Source organism: Neomonachus schauinslandi, chromosome 2, assembly GCF_002201575.2.
Source record: "Neomonachus schauinslandi chromosome 2, ASM220157v2, whole genome shotgun sequence".
In the NCBI taxonomy this organism is placed as follows: domain Eukaryota; kingdom Metazoa; phylum Chordata; class Mammalia; order Carnivora; family Phocidae; genus Neomonachus; species Neomonachus schauinslandi.
Window position 1 is genome coordinate 191,600,252 of NC_058404.1, and position 23,751 is coordinate 191,624,002.

Here is a 23,751-nt window from a genome sequence, read left to right on the forward strand (position 1 = left end):
ACCCAGCGGATTAGGCTGATGCGTGGGCTCTAAAGCTCTGCAGCCTTCTCTCCAGAAGCTCCTGGGGCAGGCGGGCTGCGTGCGAAGTGAGCGCTGTCTTTCTCTCCCACCAGGGATGGTGCCTTGAGCCGCAGACCCGGACCCGGACCCGACCCGGACCCGCAGAAGGCTCTCGGACGCCCTTCGCTGTATGCCAGCCCGGCCAGGAAAGGGAGTGGACTCCGCACACCCAGCGCTTGCTGCCGAGCCTCTTCTGTGCAGGAACGCACGCTCCTGCCTCGACCAAGGCTTCCAGAACCTCTGAGGCCGGAGGCCCCCAGCTCTACCTCATGCGTGGGGGACCCTGCTAGCCATGGCCCTCCTCCTAGGCTTCCTGCTGCTGCTGGAGTTGTGCTCGGATACCTCCGCCCTGGGGCCGCTGTCATCCACAAAGGGTTCTGATGTTTTGGAATTTGAATTGCCTGCCACGAACTATGAGACCAAGCACTCTTACAAAGCTGGGCCCATTGGCGTTCTCTTTAAAATGGTGCACGTCTTCCTCCGCGTGGTGCAGCCCAATGCTTTCCCCGAAGGTAAGTGCCCATTGCGGGGAAAAGATGGAGTTTGTCCCCAGACACACTCACCTGCGCACACGGGATATTGTTGGTTAATCAAGAGACAGTAAATATGTTTTATATTCAGTATTTTATTTATATATTGTTTTTTTAAAGCCTAAGATTCAAAGTGATTGGAGTTTACAGGAGCAGAAAGTATTGAGACAGAAGTTAGGAACACTGGTGCCAGGTTGAATAGGTTGTCAAGGAATGTGATTATAAGAAGTGAAATCAAACGATGTTGCTATGCTGGTTTTCCAATTCTTGATCTTTTTTCCCCTCCCTCTTTTTTTTTTTTTCCTGGTGAGAGCAATGAATTACTCTCAAGTGCAAACCAAAGGTAAAAATTAGGGTAAAAATGCAAATTCTCTCAGGTGAGTTAATAATCACCTCTGGTGGCTAGGCCAGCACTTACAGATTGACCCCTCCTTGACCCACCACAAAGTACAATTTCACATTGCTGAGGACAAGGGCAGGCCTGACCCGCCGTGTTTACCTGGCTAACTCTTTGCTTCAGTTCTAAGAATTTAAGTGTAAGGAAAGGAGGGATGGCCCCTTGTCGGAATTCTGATGGCATGGTGCCTTACCCATGGTGAGTATTGCTACTGTTCGCCCTAATCCCTGTCCTGGGACGTCTGCGGGTATGTGTTTTCAGGAAAGAGATTATGAAAATTTAAATGGTCTGTGGGAAGTATCTGCTATTAGAGTTTGGCAGTCTAAATTTTTATTGACTTCATGTTAGACCTATTCTAGGCTTGTTCTTTAAACTGTGAAGATTTGAATGCTATTATTGATATACAAATGTATCAGTTTACAATATACAAATGATATATACAAATTATAAAATTTGTACACATATATACAAATTTTAAATTTTACAATATACAATATACAAATTATCAAATACAAATACAAGTTATACAATATACAAATTATAAAATTTGTAGTAATCCTTATCATCTTCTTTAGCTGGTCAGCTATTATTCATAAGCGGATTATGTGTCTGTGTGTGAGAGAGAGAGAGACAGAGACAGAGACAGAAAGAGAGGGAGAGAGAATGTATTTAGTGAGCTTTAATACTTGTTTATGTTATGGGCAGTTTATAGATTTTCATTATGATACATTTATATTGAAATTGTCTTACATTTTTTGTCTCAGATTAAGCAGTCAAAACAGTTTGAAGTGTAGTTCTCAATTTTTTGTTAATTTAAATTTCAGTTCAATGAAACAAATCACTCTGAACCCTGTTGCCCTTGAAGAGAACCTGAACAAATACTACGTACTGTTTATGTCCCTGCTTGAAAGACTAAATTTGAAAATCCAAAAGATGGAAGTAGAAAATATTTCACTTATTAATGTTGGATACAAGTTCACTATTCTCAATAGATACCTCTTCCTTTATTTGTAGACTTGGTGTAAATATTATTGAATAATCAAATACCTACTAGTGTTTTTAGTCTTAGTTTCTTTGGGTTTTTTTTTATGCAAAAGGAATAGAATTCAGTTGTATTATATGCATTTATAATGGCGTCTTCAAAAAGATTGTGAAGCATCCGTGTGTTATTAAGGCATATCATGTAATTAGTTAATCCTGTAATCTCTTCCCATATGTTGCTTTATTTTGCTCCCTCTAGGTTTCAGAGGAAGGCTTCCTCACACTTATTTTAGAAAGGAAAGCAATATTTTTAAAAGTTTGCATTCAAACGATCAGGTCAAAGGCATCCTGCATCCAACACATTCTCAGGTTTTGAACTCCACCGCCATTATTAGTCTAGAAGGAGGTGTCTAAAGAATTTAAATCCTGCTGTAATCTGAGGGTGTTAGCACTGCTTGTCCCTTGACCTTCATCAATACTTATTACTTTGGAAAAAGAAATTCCCGAAGGTCTCAACAGTAGACCAGAGCAGAGTAGCACTACCCCTTGCAAAAAAAAAAAAAAAAAAAAAAAATCATTAGGTTGCTTAAAGAATATAATATTGAATTTCATAGGGGACATTGTGGAGTGTTGGTTTTTTCCCACCATCCCATTTTTTAAATTCTTTCATCCAGTTACTAGATCTCATAATGGTCTCAAAGTACCCTTAGGTGCTTTCCCACATAAAGGACATATACCAGACAGGGTTTTCCTGCTGGGACCATTGCATTTCATGAGCTCCAGATCATAGGCAGACATCTTCATAATTGAAGATGCAAAAACAACAACAATGAGAGAGAGAGAGAGAGAAATGGAATCCTATTCATTAGCTTAACTAACTTAATACAGTAACCTAAACAGATGACTTCTGGACAAGTCCTCTATGAAGTAACAACTTCACAGAGGGAATGATCCCCAAGGTATATTCTTTCATTTGAGAGAGTAGAGTGTTTTGAGTGCAAAGTCCCAGTCCAGTGCAGGAGTGGAAGAGAAAGGGAGGACCCTCGAGCCTGGGCTCCCTTTTCTCATGCTATTTGACTGGGGAGTTTTCCACTTTATATCCTGTGTCTGAGCCAAACAGCATAACGCGTTTTGCATTTCATAAACACCTATCCCCCGTCTGAAGCTGCAAGAGGGATGCCGAGTCCCGGGCTTAGACACACTGAGAAGAGAGTGATGGCTTACATTCGGGAGGGGTCGCTTGTCTATTCATTCAACTTAGAAAGGGTGTTGATGGCAGGATGACCAGGGGGAGTTGAGGGAAGGGTGCTTCCGGCACAGGGAACCACGTGCCCAGAGAGTGGAGGAGACAGTGGTTCATAGTGGACCCATGAGGTGGGTATTCATGGAATAAGTCTGCTAAGGGTCAGACCCTGACTGGCAGGCTGGAGAGTTTTATAGAGAGAAAGAAGCTGAGGCAACATGAGCAAAGTTTCGTTCATTTCTTGAGAGCCCCTGCTTTCTGTGCTGTACCTGCTGGGAGCTGGGAGCCAGGGTGGAAGGGAATTGGGTTTTGGGAAAAGAATCCGATAGCAGCTGGTAGGAAAGGTCATAGGGAGGTAGAGTCTTCTACAGTGGTCCAGAGGGAGGTAATAATGCACCTAACTTAGCACGAGGCAAAGGTGATGGGGGAAACAGAGGCAGGATCCATTTCATGGATTTCATTTCAAAGGATTTTGGTTCAAATCCTAGCTCTTGCCTATTACCTGCTGGGTGATTTTGGCCAAGTTAATTTTCAGAGCCTCTGCTCTCATAGATGTAATATGACAATAATCATAACGCACTCTGTAGCTTTTAGCTGTGAAGCTTAAATGAGATGACATATGTAAAGCCTGTGTTTAAAACCATGCCTGAAAGGCACAGATAAAAATCCTCAATAAAGGTAGCTGCTAGTTATATTATTATTTGAGAGGAAGAATTGACCAAATTGGACGCCAAGATTGGTGCCAGAAAGGGACATGGGAAAAAGAAGATGTCTCCAGGAGGGATCACTAAAATGTCCTTACTGCTGCTCCATCAGGAATATTCTCTATGGAGTTACCTTGTAAGAAGCCATTCCATTACTTTTGAAGTTCAGCAGGCTGTGTCTTCCTGCAAGCCCCACAGTCGCGGAACCAGGTCTAGAAGGCAGGGTTTGGGTGCAGTGCTAGTCTACTGTGTGGTCTTTACTCCTCCACTAAAACATCTATGTCTGACAGGCTCTCGTTCTTCTGTTTCTTTGTTCTTTGCCACTGTCCCCAGAATCTGCTGTAAGGCATTCTTTGCGAAGTGTTAGCTCATTCGAAGCCCCCGACAACTTTGGGAGATAAATGATGGTGGTAAATGGTCATCTTATTTCTATTTATTATACCCCCCTTTCCAGACTGGAAAGCTAAGTCAAAACAAGAGTACATGTTCAAGGCACATGGTTAGCCTGGGGCAGATTGAGAAACCTCTGTCTCCAGTACTAGTTATTTCTCCTATATTCCACAGCTTACCTTGTGGCTCATTTCTTTCCCTTTTACTTTACCACAGTGCTTTAAAAAGGTCTGCAGGCTGCTATAAAAAATGGTAATTTCTGCACACTAAGAGTGTGTGTTGCAGAAGATTATCTCGTGTGGATGGTAAACAGTGCCTTTTCAATTTCATGTGTCTGTGATGAATTTGGTATAAATCGTGACCCAGACCAGAGCTATTCTATTGGAGCAAGTGAAAAAAAGGCATCTTCTGCTTTTATTTTTATAGAAAGTCTCTAAAATTATTCTCTGCTCTGTTTTGGGTGTATTTTTAAATGAGATTTTTAGACCGGTTGACCTGTTTCTAACAGCGTTCTGGGTTAATCTGATTTTGGCAGGTGCCAAAGCAGAGCTGGGTGAGCAGGAGGTGGGAGGAGGGAAGGGCGAAGCTTGTCCTCTGCCGAGTATGAGATCCGGGCAGGTTGTTGCAGTAAGTGCGAGTTCCCTCTGTTGCAGATAACAGAAACCTGTTAGCTAAGGTGTCAAAAAGGAGTTTATCATCATGCCTTCCGGTTACCTCGTGCTACCCAGCCGCCGGGACTGGCGCTCACTCTGGGACCTCCTTGCCTCCCACCTTGGCTCCTCTCTGCACCCAATCCCTTTGCACCTCCGCCTTCCCATCCCCCCTCCCTCTGGGATCCTCCACTCCTGCCATCCTCGTGGCAGAGAACCAGGATGCCAGCATCGCAGAATTCAAGCCAACTTCCTGGAGAACGGTTGGGGGTTCTTCTCTTTAAGTCCCAAGCCCCAGTTCCAGTCCTGCCTGGGCCAGTCACCAACCACAGACCCACTGAGTAATGGTGGCCACGGTCACACCTCGGGGCCTGACACTGGGTGTCGTCACTGTCTCCATGGCGCCACAGGTAGGGAGGTGCTTCCCAGGAAAGGGGATGGCTGGGCGGATAGCCCAGTAGGCGTGTCTTTGCCATTGTCCACTGCGAATCAGGATGTTTTATTATATCCAACACCTGTGTGTTCTTACTTAATTCAAACAAAGCCAGCATTGTCTCCTTTAGATAACAGCACTCATATTGGCAATGGCCCTGGCCATAGATAAGGTCACTGAGGGAAAGAACTAATATCTAGTGATCCTTCCTCCCAGGTGTCACTCACTGTGCTGGGCAGGGTTCAACTGTCATCACCTGTCATCCTAATTTATGTAAGAGCAAACAGCTATCGTGTGCCTGCTTCCGGGATTTGAACAACTCAGTAACTCTATGAGCTAGGTACTATTATTCTTATTTTACAGAAGAGGAAGTTGAGGTCCACAACAATTTGGGGTCGTGGTGGAGGCAGGGTTGGAATCCAGGCTTTATTTTCCAGGCTCATAGTTGCTGCTTGTATTTGCTCATCAGGAACTCAAGAGACTCGGGGACTGTCCCAAGGTCGCACACACTGATGGACAGGGGGTCAACTCAGGGTTTGACCCAGGGCCCATGACTTTGCCCCCAAATGCTGCACCATGTTGCCTCTATGGAGGAGATCTGCTGTACAGATTGCATTCATATGTCCCCAGTGACCTGTAAGCGTGGGGCGGGTTTGGGGGGGAGGTGACACGTCCCTAGACTGTAACGGGCACTGCTCTAATCCATCTCACGTGTCTTCTGCTTCATAGAACAGCTTTTGCAGCTAAACGGAAAACCCAGTCCTATTGAGCATATTCCCGTAACGTTGTCTACAAGGTCCTGCTGGAACGTGCTCCTGACTTTATGCGTGTAATCAACAGAGGCAGGCTATGCTTTTCTGGGACATGTGTGCCAAGCCCACAAAAAGACACAAGAAAAGCTCCCCACTCCTCTAGTCTCCAGCGGTGATGTCCTTTTAGGAATCCTCTAAGTACATGCAGGAAATGCGAGATTAAGTACGAACGTAAATAAAGAGAGGCCACTGGAGCATCTGCTGGACGGAGCCAATGTGGAATTAAACGCCGCTTGTCCACTGGCATTGAGCGGAAGAGAAGTCCTACAATTTGTGCTTGGAGAGTAGCTGTGAAGTGTGGTCTGTACAGGGAAGGTGGTGCTGGGTCTGAACTGCGCCGTGGGGTGAACATTAGCAGGAGAGGTGGTAGGCCAAGCAGGCTCACCACGTATCTTCTGCTTGAAGGGGATCTAGATTCGGGGATGAGCCCAGTACTTGAGCTGTGGTGAAGAACTCACACTCTGGAGCCACTGCCTGGGTTTGGATCCTGGCTCCTTTACTAGCTCTGTAACCTTGGGCAAGTTACTTAAACTCTTTCTTAGTTTTCCCTCTGTAAAATGACGGAAATAGTCACGGTACTTTTCGGGGTGCTTGCGTGGCTCAGGGGGTTGAGCATTCGACTCTTGATTTCTGCTCAGGTCATGATCTCAGGGTCATGAGATAGAACCCCACGTTGGGCTCCATGCTGGGCATGGAGTCTGCTTGAGATTGTCTCTCTCTGCCCCTCTCCCTGCTCTCTCTCTGTTTCTCTCTCAAGAAAAAAATAAATAATCATGGTACTTTTGGGGGCGTCATAATATTTGAAGAAATAGTGTTTGCAAAGCAACTAAAACAGTGTCTAACATACATTAAGTGCTGTGTGTTTGTCAAATAAAATTTGAATGTATAAAATTCATATTCATTAAAAGCTTTTGAACTAATGTCAGACTTTGATGATCACACAGACAAAAGACCAAGTATTTATTTGACTCCCACTCTTCTGGTTTCCTAGAGCTGCCCTAACAAATGATCGCAAACTGGGTGGTTTAAAACAGCAGAGATTTATTCTTTCTGCGTTCTGAGGGCCAGACGTCCAAAGTCAAGATATTGGCAGGGCCACGCTCTCTCTGAAGGCTCTAAGGGAGAATCTTTGCTTCTTTCAGCTTCTAGTGGCTCTAGGTGTTCTAATCTCTGCCTCTCTTCACACAGCCCCCTTCTGTGTCACTGACCTTCTCTTATAAGGACACCTGCCATTGGATTTAGGGCTCACCCTATATCCAGGATGATATCGTCTCAAGATCCTTAACTTAATTATGTCAGCAAAGACCCGTTTTTCCAAATAAGGTCCCTCTCACAGGTTCCTGGGGTCAGGACTTGGACATGGCTTTTTGAAGGCCACCTTTCAACACACACACCCTTCTTTAGTTCTCCCCAGCAGCCCAGCGATATCAAATAATGTGACCAAAGCCCTATTTCTAAAAAATGGAACCAGAGTCAAACCTGACTATTTGATTCCAAGCACTCATATTTTAATCCTGCAAATATGTAGTGAGCTCCTACTGCGTGCCAAGCCTGGTGCTGTTTGGGCAGAGATGGCCTTGACTGAGTATCTCTGTTCTCAAAAGGCTGACATTGAGGGAGGAGATCTCCACCTCCGTAGTGGGCTGTGGTGCAGGGTCGGCTGTCCTTGCTCATGGTCAAGTGGGCTCATGGCTGTCCCGAGGAGGGATTAGTCATGATGGGGCCAATAGAAGGCTTCATGGAGGAAGTAGCAATTGAACTGAGCCATAGGGTGTGGAAGGGTTCAGGAAGCAGAGGAGAGCATTCCAGGTGCTTAGGTAGAGGCCTGATTGATGCGAGTTGAGACAGAGATTCATAGGATATGGCCTGGAGAACACCAAGGCTAGAGCCCTGCATGCCTGGGAGATTGTCAGGCCATGAGCCTGGGGAGAAGCCAACACATCTCCCATGAGGCTCTGTAGACAGTGAAGGGCGGGCATCACTCAGTAGACCTGTTGCCCTCACCTAAGCTAAGGAGGAAGGTCATATTGAGTATACATTGTCCACTGAACGTGCTCCTGGAAATTCTCAGGCACTTGGACACGAGTGGCCTAGCTCAGTGCTACCCCAGATGTGACATTTGGAACAACAGCATCAACATCACCTGGAAGCTTATTAGAAATACAGATTCTTAGGTCCCACCCCATATCTACTAAATCAAAGTCTTTCTTTTAATTTAAAAAATATTTAAAATATTTTTATGTTGAAGCATAATATGCATACCGAAAAGTGCACCTACATCTACAACTTGATGACTTTTCACAAACTGCATACATCTGTGTAACCAGCCCCCAGATCAAGGAAAAGAACAAGCTCCCAGAAGAACCCTGTCTTCTTTCCTGCTCATTATCCCCCAACTCATCCCAAGGGTAACCCGTCTCCTGCCCTTCAGTGGCATAGATGAGTTACACCTGCTGGGACGCAGTACATACGCTTTGTTTTCTGCCCTCTTTTGCACAATATTTTATTTGTAGGAGTCACCCAGATTGTTGCATATGGCTGGAAATATTCATTTTTGCTGTTGCATACTCTTCTATCACATGAATATACTGTAATTTATTTATCTATCCCCCTGGCTTGGCATTTGGGAGGTTTCCAGTTGGGGCCTGTTTAGTCAGCTTGGGCGGCCGTCACAAAATACCACAGCCTGGGGGGCATAAACAGCGTTTTATTTCTCACCATGATGGAAGCTGGAAGTCCAAGATCAAGGTGCAGGAGATTTAGTGTCTGGCGAGAGTCGTTTTTCTTGGTTTGAGCCTTCTCGCTGTATCTTCACGTGGAGGAGAGAGAGCCCACATGCACATAGGTCTCTTCCTCTTCTTATAAAGTACTAACCCCATCATGAGGGCTCCACCTCCAGGCCTCATCTAAACCTAATTACCTCCCAAAGGCCTTCTGATGAGCTTTCATTTCCCATCACCCAAGCTTCAGTAACTTTCTTTCTTTTTTTTTTTAAGATTTTATTTATTCATGAGAGACAGAGAGAGAGAGGCAGAGAGAGAAGCAGGCTCCCAAGGAGCAGGGAGCCCGATGCGGAACTCGATCCCGGGACCCTGGGGATCATGACCTGAGCCGAAGGCAGATGCTTAACCATCTGAGCCACCCAGGCGCCCACTTCAGTAACTTTCAACTCATGATCAATTTTGTTTGGTTTCTACCTCTACCTGTCCCTCCTACTCATCTCCTTCATTCTGAAGCAAGTCTCAGTCTTTCTTTCATATCATCTGTAAATATTTCAGTACCTATGCCTAAAAATAAAGATGCTGGATTTTACACTGTAGAAAGTCAACAATAGTTCTTCAATATAATAAAGTATCGAAGTGTTCGGATTTCTTGATTGTCTTATAAATGTAATTTTTTAATACAGTTTGGCTGAATTGGGATCCAAATAATGTCCATGTATTGCAATAGGTTGATACGTCTCCTGTCTCTGTTTAATTTCTAGGATGCACCTCTAGGTCTTTTTCCTCCTTGCAATTTTTTTGCTGAAGAACCTAGTTATTTTCCCTGTATTATTTCTTATAGGCTGAACTTCGCTGATTCCATTTTCATGGTGTTCTTAACATACTTCTCTGTCTTCTGCATATCCTATAAAGATCAGATACAAGTTCATTCTGGGGACAAAGGCACTTTATAGGTGGTATTGTACATTTGCACCAGGATACGGATACTATCTGTCTGGTTGTCCCCCTTTTTGTGATGTTGGCAGCACTGATGATCACTGTCTAGTTGCATTCATTCATAACGGGTCCAGTCCTTTCAATGTTGTTTGCAAACATGCTTTCAGGTCTATTAAAAATCTTAGGGAACAAAATGGAATACTTTGCATGTTCCGTAACAGCAAGTGTTCACTTAGTAGTATTTCATAGACATCTTTCCAGGTCTGTCCCTGTTAGGGTGTTGCCTGAACTAGAAAAGTTTTTTAAACAAGGAACTTGACACATTCATTCACCAACCTTTTGATGTAGAGCCAAGACTGAAAACTTTTTTTTTTTAGCATGAGCTAATTGTTTGAAGTTTCATGATTAGTGTTTCTGATATGAAATAGCAGCCAAAATGTATCCTCTGTAATTTGGCTTCTTTGTTTTGATTTCTTTGAATTCAAAGAAAACACTTAAGAGTTCAGAATTGTGTATTTTTAGTTTGCTTTTTCTTCCCAAAAACTTTTACAGTTGACTCACACGTGATTTCATCTAATTGGCTGGTCTTTATTAAGTCTTTATAGAATATTTCATTTTCTGTGCTCATTCTTTTTATGTGCCTATTTCCTCAGTTTGTGTAATATTTAATTACACATTGAACTTATTATAAATAAAGAGACAGAAGTTTGGGAGCAAATTGAGTGTTTGTTTTTAATTTAATTTAATTTTTTTAAAGATTTTATTTACTTTATTTGAGAGAGAGAGAGAGAGCACAAGAGGGGGGAGCGGGAGAGGGAGAAGCAGACTCCCTGCTGAGCAGGGAGCCCGATGCGGGACTCGATCCCGGGACTCCAGGATCATGACCTGAGCCGAAGGCAGTTGCTTAACCAACTGAGCCACCCAGGCACCCGCAAATTGAGTGTTTTGGGTTGAAGTTGACATCCTAACCCCTGGTACCTCAGAATGTGACCTCATTTGGAGACAGGGTTGTTGCAGATGCCAGTAGTTAAGATGAGACCATACTGGAGTAGGGTGGACCCCTAACCCTGTTATAAACTTGAGTTTTCCCATGAAAGTAAAAAAGCAGTAGCCTCAGAGATAAAGTAATGTGTCCAAAATACTCGTGTCCTTATGAGGGGAAATTGGGAGACAGATATAGACACAGGGAGGATGCCAGGTGAAGACTGGAGGGATGTTTCCACAAGCCAAGGAACTGCCAGAAGCTAGGAGAGACCGAGAACCTTTGGAGGAAGCGTGGCCCTGTCCGCTCCTTGATCTTGGACTTCTGCCCCCAGAACTGCGAGACAATACATTCCTGTGTTTTAAGCCACTCCATTTGTGACGTCTGGTTGCCACAGGCTTAGCAAATGCATGCACCCAGTAAGCAGATATGTGATCTGGTGTTGCAGAGGGCCACGTGTGCCTGGCAGAGGCGGTCACTTCATGGTGCTCGACGGTGCACTACCATGTGTTCTGAGGTAAGGACCTGATGGCTGGGTGGTCTGGGCAGCTGGAAAGTGGGGGTTAGCTCCCCAGGTCTCAATGTGCATTTATACATTTATGATCTGTGGCACAGCATCATTTCATTCATGAAGATTCAACAAGATGTGCTGAAATGGGGGAAAAAAGGAGAAATTACTAGTATAAATGGGTCTCTCTGCCAGTCTACAACCACATGACATAGTATCCGCTGGAAGGAGCTCCCGCCTCCATGAGCGCTTAAAAGAAAACCTGGCATTGCTTGTTGGAGGCCAGAGGTTTAAAGCATTTTCACAGGTCATTCCTCTCTACCTGCTCTTTGTTCACTGCAGTCCCTGCATGACGTGAGGCCCCAAGCCCCTTCAAGATCAGACACCTCGTTCCCTTGCCTCCTGGCAAAAGTCCTGTTGTTTCTTTAAAACCTTTCCCGTGTGATCCCTATTCTGGAAATCTGGAACCTCTCAACTCCTTATTTTGTCCGTACTCTTTCTATATCACTTGCACACTCCCACTGTTCCATGTTTAACACTGCCTCTTGATAGTTTGCAGTCCTAGATTATAAATTTATTGATGCCAGCACTGCCTGGCACTCCAGAGATCCTTCGTAATCTCTTGCTTTTGTTTTGGTATTTTTGAACTTGAAAAAACATTCTACTTTTCCCTCCCTACCAAATTTCTTTATTTATTCACAAAAGTTGAGCACTTGCTATGTGTACTTTCTTGAAATACTGCTGTCATGATGATACCACTGAGCTATTATACAGTAAAACCCTCGGGGCTGTGTGTCTTTCTAGAGCATGTTGCTCTACTTTATAATTTTCTTCTATAACTTCCCTTACAGTCAGCTTTGCGACTTTTTTCTTTTGTTCTTGTGTTGTCAGCTGTTAATGCAGCTCTGCTTTCTTGGAATCCTAATGCTTCACTTTACATACCTGAGTTGCAGTGGGTGGCTCCATTTTTACTGTAGAATTCAAAGTGCATGGACTTTATGATAGCTCTATGTATTTTGGACACTTATTACTTTATCTCTGAGGCTACTGCTTTTTTACTTTCATGGGAAAACTCAAGTTTATAATTTTTTAGCCAAAAGGATTCCCAAACTTAACAGTGATTAAATATCTGTGAATAGCTTGAGAGCAAGGAACAGCTACGATGTGAGGAACATCATGTGTGATCCAGACTAAAGGTGACCAGAAGTCCTGGAGATACCTGGACTGAGAAGGAATAAATATTGAATTAAATTCAAATCACTGCATGAGTCCAATTATATACATTGCTCTCATGCCCAGTATTTATTAAAATAATTTAAAGCTAATTTTATTTTTAAATATAAAAGCAATATATACACTTTAAAAGCAATAACAAGGTGCTTGGGTGGCTCAGTCGGTTAAGCATCTGCCTTCAGCTTGGGTCATGATCCTAGAGCCCCGGATGGAGCCCCACATCGGGCTCCCTGCTCAACAGGGAGTCTGCTTCTCCCTCTGCCCCTCACCCCCTTCATGTGCTTGCTCTCTCTTTCTCAAATAAATAAATAAAATATTTTTTTAAAAAAAGCAAATAACATTTAAAGGTCATGATTACTAACAAGTTTTGCATGTACCTATTCATTCATTTCTTCATTCATTCATTCATTCAGTAGGTATTTGGTGAGTGCTTACCAAGTACCGGGCTGTGTTCTAGACTCTGAAAATAAACATCTACAAAATGTTTTACACACACACACATTTTTTTAAAGGAATTATTCAACATGCTCTTTGTCCCTTGCTTTTCAAACTTAATATATCTGATAGATTATTCTAGATATCCATTTCATTTCTCTTTAACTTCACAAAATGCAGGAAAGTACAGAGAAAAAAAAATTTATAAAACATTGGTAGTTTTCTCATGCTCCCAGAATAAATAAGTAGTCAGATTGTTTTGAATAAAAGATAGAAAACATAATTGACAAAATCGGAATCCCCTTTACATACCATCCCCATCCCCTTCCCCTCCTGCCTTCCCTCCTTTTCTTCTCCACAGACACTATTTCTTCTCAGGGCAGGTTTTTATGTACTCACTATACATATCCAAAAAATATTGTTTTGTGTGTGAGTCTTGTTTTGTGTCTGCTTGTTGTTGTTTTTAACTCGCTGTTAAGTTTTGGGTTTCTTTTTTTAAAGATTTCATTTATTTATTTGATAGAGCGAGAGAGAGAGAGAGCAAGAGAGAGAGGGAGAGAGGCAGAGGGAGAGGGGAAGCAGGCTCCCCACTGAGCAGGGAACCCGACATAGGGCTTGATCCCAGGACCCCGGGATCATTACCTGAGCCGAAGGCAGGCACTTAACTGACTGAGCCACTCAGGCGCCCCAAGTTTTGGGTTTCTATTCATGTTGAAACCCATCAATTCTAATCCATTCATTTGAGTTGTACCAACATCCTATTGTATGAGTAAGCCACGTTGTGTTTATTCTGTTCCCTAGTGATGGTATTTAGGTCTCTTTCCTCATCTGCTATACAGTGTTCCATTGATTAGACAATGCATTTCACTGTTTTTGGTGGATATTAAGGTTACCAGTTCTTTTTGCTATTCAAACACTGCTACAAAGACTGCTCTTGAATGTCTAGCTTTGCATACTTGGGCAAGTAAATCCAATAGGAAGAACCTCTAGATAAGGAATTGCTGTGGCAAATGGTATGTGTATTTAAAATTTTGATTGATATTACCAAGTGGTTCCCTAATTTGTATACCGATTTGCACTCCCAGTATTATTAGTGCATGAAAATGTGAGCTCACCCACACATTTTTCCAACTCTGGTTATTAAGATTTTTTATCGTTGCAAGTCTGACACGTTATAGGAAAAAAAAAACCATGGTTTAATTTGTGTATCTTTAATCACTGGTGAGTCATATCCTTTTATACATTTATATTTCATTTTGCAAAGAACTTCCCTTTTTTTGCCTTGGCTTATTTTCCAGCTGAATTATTGGTATTTTCCACTTTGATTTGCTCCAGTATCTCACTGAATCTTAAAAATACTTCATTTTTTGAATAGGCAATATATTTATGTGGCTCCAAATTTAAAAGTACAAAAAGATATACAATGTGAAGCTTCTGTCCCCTTCTTGGTTCTCAGCCACCCAGCTAGCTTCTTTACAGATGATTGCTGTTACCAGTTTTGTGCATGCATTTGTGTGTCTGTGTCTTTTCAGACGTCTTTTCTACATACACAAGCAAAAAATGTGTACATGGTCTGTTCTTCACAAGTGATAACGTATTGTATGTATTATTTGGCACCTTTTTTTTTTTTTAAGATTTTATTTATTTTTTAACAGAGAGAGAGAAACAGCGAGAGAGGGAACACAAGCAGGGAGGGTGGGAGACAGAGAAACAGGCTTCCCGCCGAGCAGGGAGCCCGATGTGGGACTCGATTCCAGAACCCTGGGATCATGACCTGAGCCGAAGGCAGACGCTTAATGACTGAGCCACCTAGGCGCCCTGCACCTTGCTTTCTTTTTAAACATACAACTTGGTCATTATTTTATATTAGTATATAAAGAGCTAACTCCTCATTCCTTTTTTTATTGCTGTAGAAGTAGTCCATTACTGATTAACTCATTTCCGCCATTTTACTGCTACAAACACTGTTATAAATCACTTTAATTATTTCATAAATGTGCAACTCACGTATGGAGGATATACTTCTAGAAATAGAATTGCCAGGTTAACTTACAATTTCATGAATTTGCACCCATGATAGATGTTGCCCAGTTGCACTCCATAAAGGTTGATCCAGTTTAATCCTACATTAGTAATGCAAAAAAATATTAATGATGTTGTCTAGTGTCTTGTAAGGCAGATATCATCTCTCTATTACATATGTGCAAATAGATGCTCAGAGAGAGGAACGCCCTTAGCCAGGATCACACAGCTTGTGAGTGGGCAGAGCAGAAGTTTGGACTCAGGTCTGTCTGATTTCAGGATCTTACTCTTTTTGTCATGCATGCTTTTAGACTAGGCTATTGCATGATATCTTTTAGTGGGATCACGCAGTGCACCTCGCTTTGTAAGTTCTACTTCCAAGAAGTCTAGGAAGGAAAATAAGTAGGATGATTTTAACTTTTGATATGTAGGTTCAAGTCCAGTTATTACTCATGGATTTTAGATCTTTTCCACGTGCCTTTTCCGACATTGCATTGCTTGCTTTCCACATCAGTCTTCTCTGCCACAACAAGAAAAAACTTCGCAACGAAGGACTGGTCTTTACCGGCTCCCCACGTGCCTTCGAAATGGAAAATTATGTTCATTTTGGTCAATCTGTTTTTAAGAATTCTTCCCTTCTGCATTCACAAGTCTACTGAATTTTCTTCCTTAGCCTTTTGGGTTAAACATATAGTTGTTCCATTTTTATTCTCATTTCCTAATAGATTTGTCTGTAAAATATCCCCTGAGAATAGTTTTGGCTTTATCCTGTAGCTTTTGAAATACCCTGCAGGTTTGAAATACAGATTTCCATTTGTAATTTCTAATAGTCTATCATTTTGAGTTCCTCTTTTACCCAGTTTGACTCATGTCAATTGGGTAAATTTTACGGAATGAGTGAGAAAGGCTAAGTGCGAGTTGTTACGGTCACATTGTTTATAAATGCTCATCTCCTGCAGCCTGGAGTGACCTGCGAACGCGAGTGGTTGCTGGTGAGTGCTCCTCTCATGCATCTGTCCTCATTGCTTTCTGGAATTTTCTGGCCTTTCTTGAGTTCCGTCAGGACATTGTTAAGGCAGCTGTCCACTGTGTCTCAGAGTTTCCTTTTGGTGACAGCACATGAGGGAAAAAGCCTTCCTTCTAGTCTTGAGTGTTTCCTGAACAATGGGCCTAAGCGATTGTAGGTGGCTTCTGGGCATTCTAGAACAACGGCTCTGCCTCTAGCCACCGGGACAGAACTCTCCCGTGTGCCCCTTGCTTCACGTCTTCCTTTTCCACAAATGCCAAAAGCACGTGGTGGGTGGGGGAGGCTGAGCCAGAGATCAGAACGTCTCTGTCTACATGGAGCTAAGGAGTTGCAGCTTCTGTCCCTGGGCTGGCTTGTCTTTCTTCTTTCGTCCTATTCATGTTCTCCTACAGAGTAGGAATAAAAATAAGAAATCCCCAAAGGCCAACTTCTTATTTGAGTGGGATTAAAGAAAAATAAGAACTACATAATTTCAAACTAGAGGAGGAGGGTTGGAGAAGACCCAGGGCAGCAGCCGAGGTGAAAGAAGTCTCTGGAGCCTCCCGAGGAGAGTGGTGATTAGCTTACAGATGGCAGCTTGAGAGATAAGACTTCTGGTTAGTCATTCTGTGGGGGGGAAGCTTCTTAGTCCACCCTGGGAGCCAAAAGGTGGTGGCAGAACTGTGTATTTTTTTGTCTGGCATTTCTTTAGCATTGATGACATCATGGAGGAATCTGGAAGTTCTTGAATGTCAATTTTAAAATATTTTAATTTGATGGGGTCGCTGATTCCATGGCCCGTGTTTACTAATTGAGATGAAAGCTCTCTTCAGACCTGATTGGAAGTAAATAGCCTTGTATATCCTGGGGAAGAGGGCGCTGTGAGTTGTAATAGCCTCTTGGAAATTGGCTGACCCAGAAACTCAGCCTAATGAGATTTGGACAGCGGGCCGCTAGGAGGGGAATTATTGTGACATGCCTCGTTTAAGGCAGCCACGTCTGCTGCGCCCCAATAGGTCAGTCTGCCCTGGAGGCCTGTGTCGCAGGGAATTGCATTTCTTTAAAAGAGTCATTCCAGATATAACTCGTGCAATAGAAGGAAGGTTAAGCAGAAATGAGTATCTGCGCTGAAATTCAAGTTCATAGCTGACTTCAGGAATGAGCGCCTCCCGAGAATTGCACTGCAATAACAGGAACAGACCAGGCTTCCCAGGAACCAGTCTGTCAGCCGGAAAAGCCAGATTTTCTGCTGTGAGCATGTGTGTCAAATCTGGCCCCTTCTCTGTGTCGGGGCCGTTGTCCCCTTCGTGAGGCTGTGCATCACCTGAACCGTGGTGGTGGCCTCCCGACTCATACAGTGTGGAGGGATAGTGAAACCAGCTGGCCTCCCTGCTCTTCCTGGAACACACCACACCACATCGAGCTCAGGCCTTTACCCTCTTACCGTTCCCTTTGTTTGGACCATTCTTCTGCTTGGCTTGTCACTCATGCCACTCAGGTCTTTGCTCAAACGTCATCTCCTCAAAGAGATTGTCTCCGGCCATACCAACGGAGGACCCCTCTCCCTGCTCCCTTCCCTTGCTTCGTGTTCCTTTGCAGCACATATCTTGGTATAATAGTAAACATTTGTTTATCTTGCTTATTAAACTCTAAACGTCTCGATGGGGGGCCATGTTATGCTACCTTGTTCACCCCTCCGACACTGTGTCCCCGGATCCTGGCACGGTGCCTGGGACCTAGCGCGTGCTCAGTACATCTCGGTTGTGTGCGTAAGGGGATGCACCCCCGCACAGCCCATTTGTTCACTGTGCTGCCATCACAGTGGAATTACTTGGAGACTCCTCCCTGGGCCCCCTTCCTGCTTGCTTATCCTACCAGCTCTCAATTGGCTGCACTGACTTAAACAAGCAAGCTTCCTATTTCTGGGCCTTAGTGGTCTCATCTGTACAATGGAACTAATACATTGGATGATTACTAGCCTAGAAGGTTCCTAGACTCTAAGCCACCTCCCGACACTGGTGCCTTCCACCTGCGTGCTCTGCATCCTCTGAGCCGCGGCTGGTTCCCTGGCATCTTCGAGATCTCTTGCCCGGGCTTCCTCCTCAGTGGTGGTCTTCCCTGACCCAACACAGCAGGCCACCTCCTCGCTTACTCTTCTCCGGCTCTGCACCCCCACTTTCACTCTGGGAGCCCCTCACCTTCACTTTGTGGGCATTATAGGCATTTCCCCTTGCCCACCCCGCCCACCTGATTCTCTTCTCACAGAATTCCAAATCTGGTTGCGCCATTTTCTCAGGTTGATTTCAGAGCGGCTAACTGTGCCTACTGGACTCACTTTAAATGTACATCCAAGCACGTTCCCATTTCCTACTTACCTACTTTCTCTTCTCTTCTCCAACTTCTACCCTATGCCCTCCTCCATCAGCCAGTGACCTCAGACTTCATGGAGAAAATGAATGGAATCACTTAGAAACCAACCCGTCCCTCCCTACTTTGATTTCCAGTTGTTCACTCAGGGTTATTCAGGCATTTAGAATTCTTTGCCCCAAGGAGAATTATTATTAGTGGAAAGATCTGATCATTTTCAAAGTTTCAGAAAGAGTTATCAGTTTACCAGGAGGTCCTGTGAGGGTTTATGCCACCACCAGAAATGTATTGGGCATTTTAAAGAAAGAATTAATTGCAAGAGACATAATATGCTAGTACTTTAATATATATCCCTGACTACTCGTGAGATTGATTGTGTTTCCATCTGTTTGTTTCCCATTTTGGGGAGTTTGTCTGTGAAATGCCTTGTACCTAGTTATGTCGCAGAGTCATTGATTCCATGAGAGCAGAAACACTTTACCTAATCTGTTTACTGTGAATTGCCACTAGACCATTTGGATTTAGAGAAATTGTCATTTGGGGAAGATCATCAGGTCAGAAATAATCATCCAATGTATTAGTTCCATTGTACAGATGAGACCACTAAGGCCCAGAAATAGGAAGCTTGCTTGTTTAAGTCAGTACAGCCAAATGAGAGCTGGTAGGATAAGCAAGCAGGAAAAGGGCCCAGGGAGGATTCTCCAAACACGGAAGGCAGTGCCTCCTTTGCTGTTCAAATGGATTCCTGATCCTTGGAGCATACCAGGAGCTGTCATTGAATGAATGTGTCTCTCTTGACTAAGCGAATTGTTTAATCATTTGTAGTATCATTCATTACTAACACAATAGACATATCTTTATTTATTTCCATTTTAAACACTTATTTATTTGTCTTAGAGAGAGAGGGTGAGGAGCAGAGGGAGAGGGAGAGGAAGAGAATCCCAAGCAGACTCCCCACTGAGCACGGAGCCGGATGCAGGGCTCGATCTCACAACCCTGAGATCATGACCTGAGTCGAAACCAAGAGTCAGATGCTTAACCGACTGAGCCACCCAGGCACTCCTTATTTCCATTTTACAAGTAGAATATATTCATACAGAATACACAGAAGCAGAAATAAAAGAAGTATCCATTCTCCCACCCAAAGATAACCTCTGTTTATATTTTGATCTATTGTCTTTGGACTTTTTTTTTCCCCTAAGCAAAGATTTTGTTGTTGTTGTTATTGTTCTTATACAGCTAAAGTCACACTCTACCCCCTTATAAGATGGAAGCATAAAGTTAAGACCTAGAAGAAAACCAGAAAGATATTTTGATCATCTGGTTTCGAACCATTTACCCACTGGTCTCCTGTGTATGCAGATTACCTAACCTGACTGTATTTGAGGGTTTAATTTTTTTTATTATGATAAATGAGACTTGAAAAAAAATAGGTTGCACATTTAAAAACCAGACTGAATTAAGGACTTAGAGCTGCAGGGAAATCATATTTGTTTGATGTTTAATGTGCCATTAGAAGGACTGGGGTCTTAAAATTTAATAATAATGATGATTTGGAATTGTGTTTTAGTTTGTAGGAAGTCTGATTTCCCAACCCCACTCCCTTTGGGACTTAATCAAGAAGGAATTTTTTAAAACAAAGCAAAACTTCTTATGAATAGGACCATGATTGTATCTCTAGATTCTTTTTTCAAGGAAACTATTCTTCTTAGAATGCTAGCTTCCTGGATCTCATTTAGAGCATACAGGTGTTTAGGGCATGCAAGTGCTTGACACAGGTGCATGGCACTGGGTTAGAGGGTCACAGGATTTATGTGGGAGAGAGAATTTTCCTGCTTTAAGGGAACAATAGTTTGTAGTTGAGGAGACAAATGTATTTGCAGAGAATAAATTGTCCAGGGAACACATAAGCGGGTGGATCATTAAATGTCACAAGTGAGTGACGACTGGTAGGTATTTAGCAATGAGGGAAGTCAGCTGAGGACCTCAAGTTTGAACTTTGAAGGACAGAAGGAGGTTTTTGATGGGTGGAGGAATAGCATCAGCAAGACACAGGTGGTCACGAGCAACATGTTTGGTTTTGGGGACAAGGGGAGAAGCCTGGCTGGATTAGAGGGGTCTTGTTTGGAGGGAGATAGAATTATCTCAACTGCCTATTGATTGCTTAATATGTGCTAGGCTTATTGTTCAGGGCTTTTCACATATTAGTTTTTAACAATGGGTATTATTACCTCCATCTTACAGATGAGAAAATTGAGGCCCAAGGATATTAAATAGGCCATACAGCATTACGTATCAGACCTGGAATTTGAACTCAGGATCACCTGATTTGGGTGACCATCTAGTCCATCATTTAAACCAGGGCATTTAAAAAGTAAAAGGGAACACTGGTAGTGATTAGGCCAAGGCAACAGGTGTGATGAGGCAGGACTGACTGGGCAAATCAAGAAATACGTCTGACCACCCTGTCTCCAAAGCCTGTGCTCACTTTGATTTTAATTGGAAAGATAGGGTGACATGAGGGATAGCTCTGAAGATAATTAGTGGAGGCCACATAAAGGAGGTTATGGACTGATTCATCTGACTGCACTGTGTAGAATGGAATGGAAGAGAAGAGCGATGAGAGACCAAAGGAGTAGTTAGTCGGCAGCCTCACTAAAAGTAGGTTAGGTGTGTGATGAAGATCTGGATTGGATAACAGAGTATGAGGGGAATAAGATTTCCTATCAGTAGTTTACAGTGAAAAATTTCAAACCTACCCAAGACTGTAAAGAATGATACAAGGAATCCCCATACCAGTTGTCTGGCTGAAAAATTACCTGATTTTGTCATATTTGCTTCATCTGTCCTTTTTTTTCTCTACATTTTTCTTTGCTGGAACATTTAAAGCAAACCTGGACGTAATATCATTTCTCTTTGCATTTCAGTGTGCATTTCTTAAAGATATGGGCATTTCTTACTATCCACAGTGTCATTACCAACCCACAAAAATTAAGAATTGTTATTTTTTTACTATTAATTCTCATTAGGTTTAATATCCACACTTTCCCAATTAGCTATTTACTGATCCTTTTCTTCCCTTAAATCAGAATCCTGACAAGGAATAAAAAACATGGTGACTCTCTGAAACCATCAAAAAGCTTTGAGCTTAGTAAACAGGAAAGTAGGTTAACTGGCTCACTGGCTTTTGGAAATAGAGTTTGATAAAAGGAAGATGATTTCAGAGAAAGATGGGATGAGATCTAGGAATGTTTTTCCTTCCAAGTTTTTATTTTGAATAATTTCAAACCTTTGGAAATGTTAAGAATCATACAAATGAATGCATGTAGAGCCTTTACCTAGATTCATCAATTGTTACCATTTTGCCACACCACTAAGTACTTCCCCACATCCCATAAGAATACGTCGTTCTCGGGGCGCCTGGATGGCTCAGTCGGTTAAGCATCTGCCTTTGGCTCCGGTCATGATTCCAGGGTCCTGGGATCGAGACCCACGTCGGGCTCCCTGCTCAGAGGGGAGCCTGCTTCTCCCTCTCCCTCTGCTGATTCCCTTGCTTGTGCTCTCTTGCTCTCTCCCTCACTCACTCTCGTTCTATCTCAAATAAATAAAATCTTAAAAAAAAAAAGAATAAGTCATTCCTCCTATATAACCACATGTGAGCACTCCACTCAAGACACCGAACAGTATTGGGCGCCTGGGTGGCTCAGTTGGTTAAGCGACTGCCTTCGGCTCAGGTCATGGTCCCGGAGTCCTGGGATCGAGTCCCACATCGGGCTCCCGGCTCAGCGGGGAGCCTGCTTCTCCCTCTGGCCCTCTCCCCTCTCATGCTGTTTCTCTCTCTCTCTCTCTCAAATAAATAAATAAATAAAATCTTTAAAAAAAAAAAAAAGAAGACACCGAACAGTATTAAGACACTTTTTTCTATTTACAATCCATACTTACATTTCTCAAATTTTCCTGTTAATGTTCTTTATAGTTTTTAGTCCCTAGATCTAGTGTTCAGTCAAGAATCCTGCTTGCTCTGTGGAGATTTAGGCTCCTCTAAACTAGAACAGTTTCCTAGACTTTTATTTTTTTATTTTTTGTGACATATACATTTTTTTGAAGAGCCTAAGCCGTTTTTGCCCCAAAAATGTCCCTCAATTTTGAATTTATCTTGATTTCTCATGATTGGCTTCAAATTAAATATTTTGCAGGGCTACCACACAAATGCAGTATCCTCTCGGAGATCCATCCCATCAAGAGGTTATTGGGGTCACTCTGTCCCATTATTGGTGAAATTAAGTTTGATGATTTTGTGAAGGTGGTGCCTTCCATATCCAACCCTGGTCCCCAGCCATCATTTGCCTAGCGCTGTTAGCATCCGCAGATTATTCTTGCCTTAATAAATCATCACTGTGGTGGTTGTAAAATGGTAATGTCCTGTTATCTCTTTTCCATTCGCTGTGGGCTTTCTGCTGTGTCGGGAGCATTCTGGTGCCATGTTACAGAGATGGGTAAACTCGCATGGTCTAGGATTTCCCAGGGACTCAGCGGTAATTTTGTGAGTGGCCGGGACAGAGCTCAGGGATTTGGATTCCATGGGAGTGCAGCTAATGCGTGTTTCTCCACACAGACGTGGAAATGAAGGAGGAAGGGCCATGTGCTTCTTCACTTGCCGGGGAGGCTTTATTTAGCCCGCACTTTCTCAGTGGGGGCTCACGACTGCTCACCTGCTCGGGCTCAGCTATCATAAAGCATTCCTTTTCATCTCCACACCGGCTGCAGGGTTCCTGGCCTCATGGCTAATAAATAGGCATAGGTATGGATCCAAAAGAAGTTGGTTTGCTTTGTTTTTTAATAGAAAGGAGGAGGCTTTTGGACGCTTTGCTCCCTTCCTCTTCATTTAGGGCTTTGTTTTCTGACACTTAGGAAGTTTATGTAACAGAGATTCGAAACAAATAAGCAAATTGTGCTTGTATTGGGGTTTGGGGAGTTCTTTTGGGGGGCCACCGGGTTCTTGCTCATCCCAGTCTAATTCTGAGTTTGTGACTGCCCTTGTGCTTTCCACGAGGAAGAACTCACTGGAAGAGTGTTCGAGGGCCGGGCTCGCTAAGCCAGGGTCGGGAGTTGGGTCCCAGCTGCGTTCCCTCTCCCTGAAGTTCCTTCCTTCCACTTAATACATTTCTACTTCTCTTTTAAGACACGGCTCAAATATTACCTGTTCTGGTGAGTCTTTGTTTAGTCCCCACAGCTCTCCACCCCTCCCAGCCTGCTGACTTTGAACTTGGATGACCGCATTGGAGCACACCCACTTCATTTCATTTACTTACCTGTCTTCCCAGCAGACTGTGAGCCCG

At 43.2% G+C, this 23,751-nt stretch overlaps 1 protein-coding gene across 2 annotated transcripts in view; it reads left to right on the plus strand.

Annotated features, from left to right (window-relative positions):
• The first annotated feature begins 250 nt into the window (after window positions 1–250).
• Window positions 251–23,751, plus strand: part of PROM1 (prominin 1) — a 101,275-nt gene continuing 77,774 nt past the window's right edge. For both annotated transcript variants that reach the window (XM_021679384.1, XM_021679385.1), the window contains exon 1: window positions 251–572. In XM_021679384.1, the coding sequence (XP_021535059.1) occupies window positions 353–572 (220 nt within the window). In that variant the 5' untranslated portion in view covers window positions 251–352. The remainder of the gene's footprint in view (window positions 573–23,751) is intronic.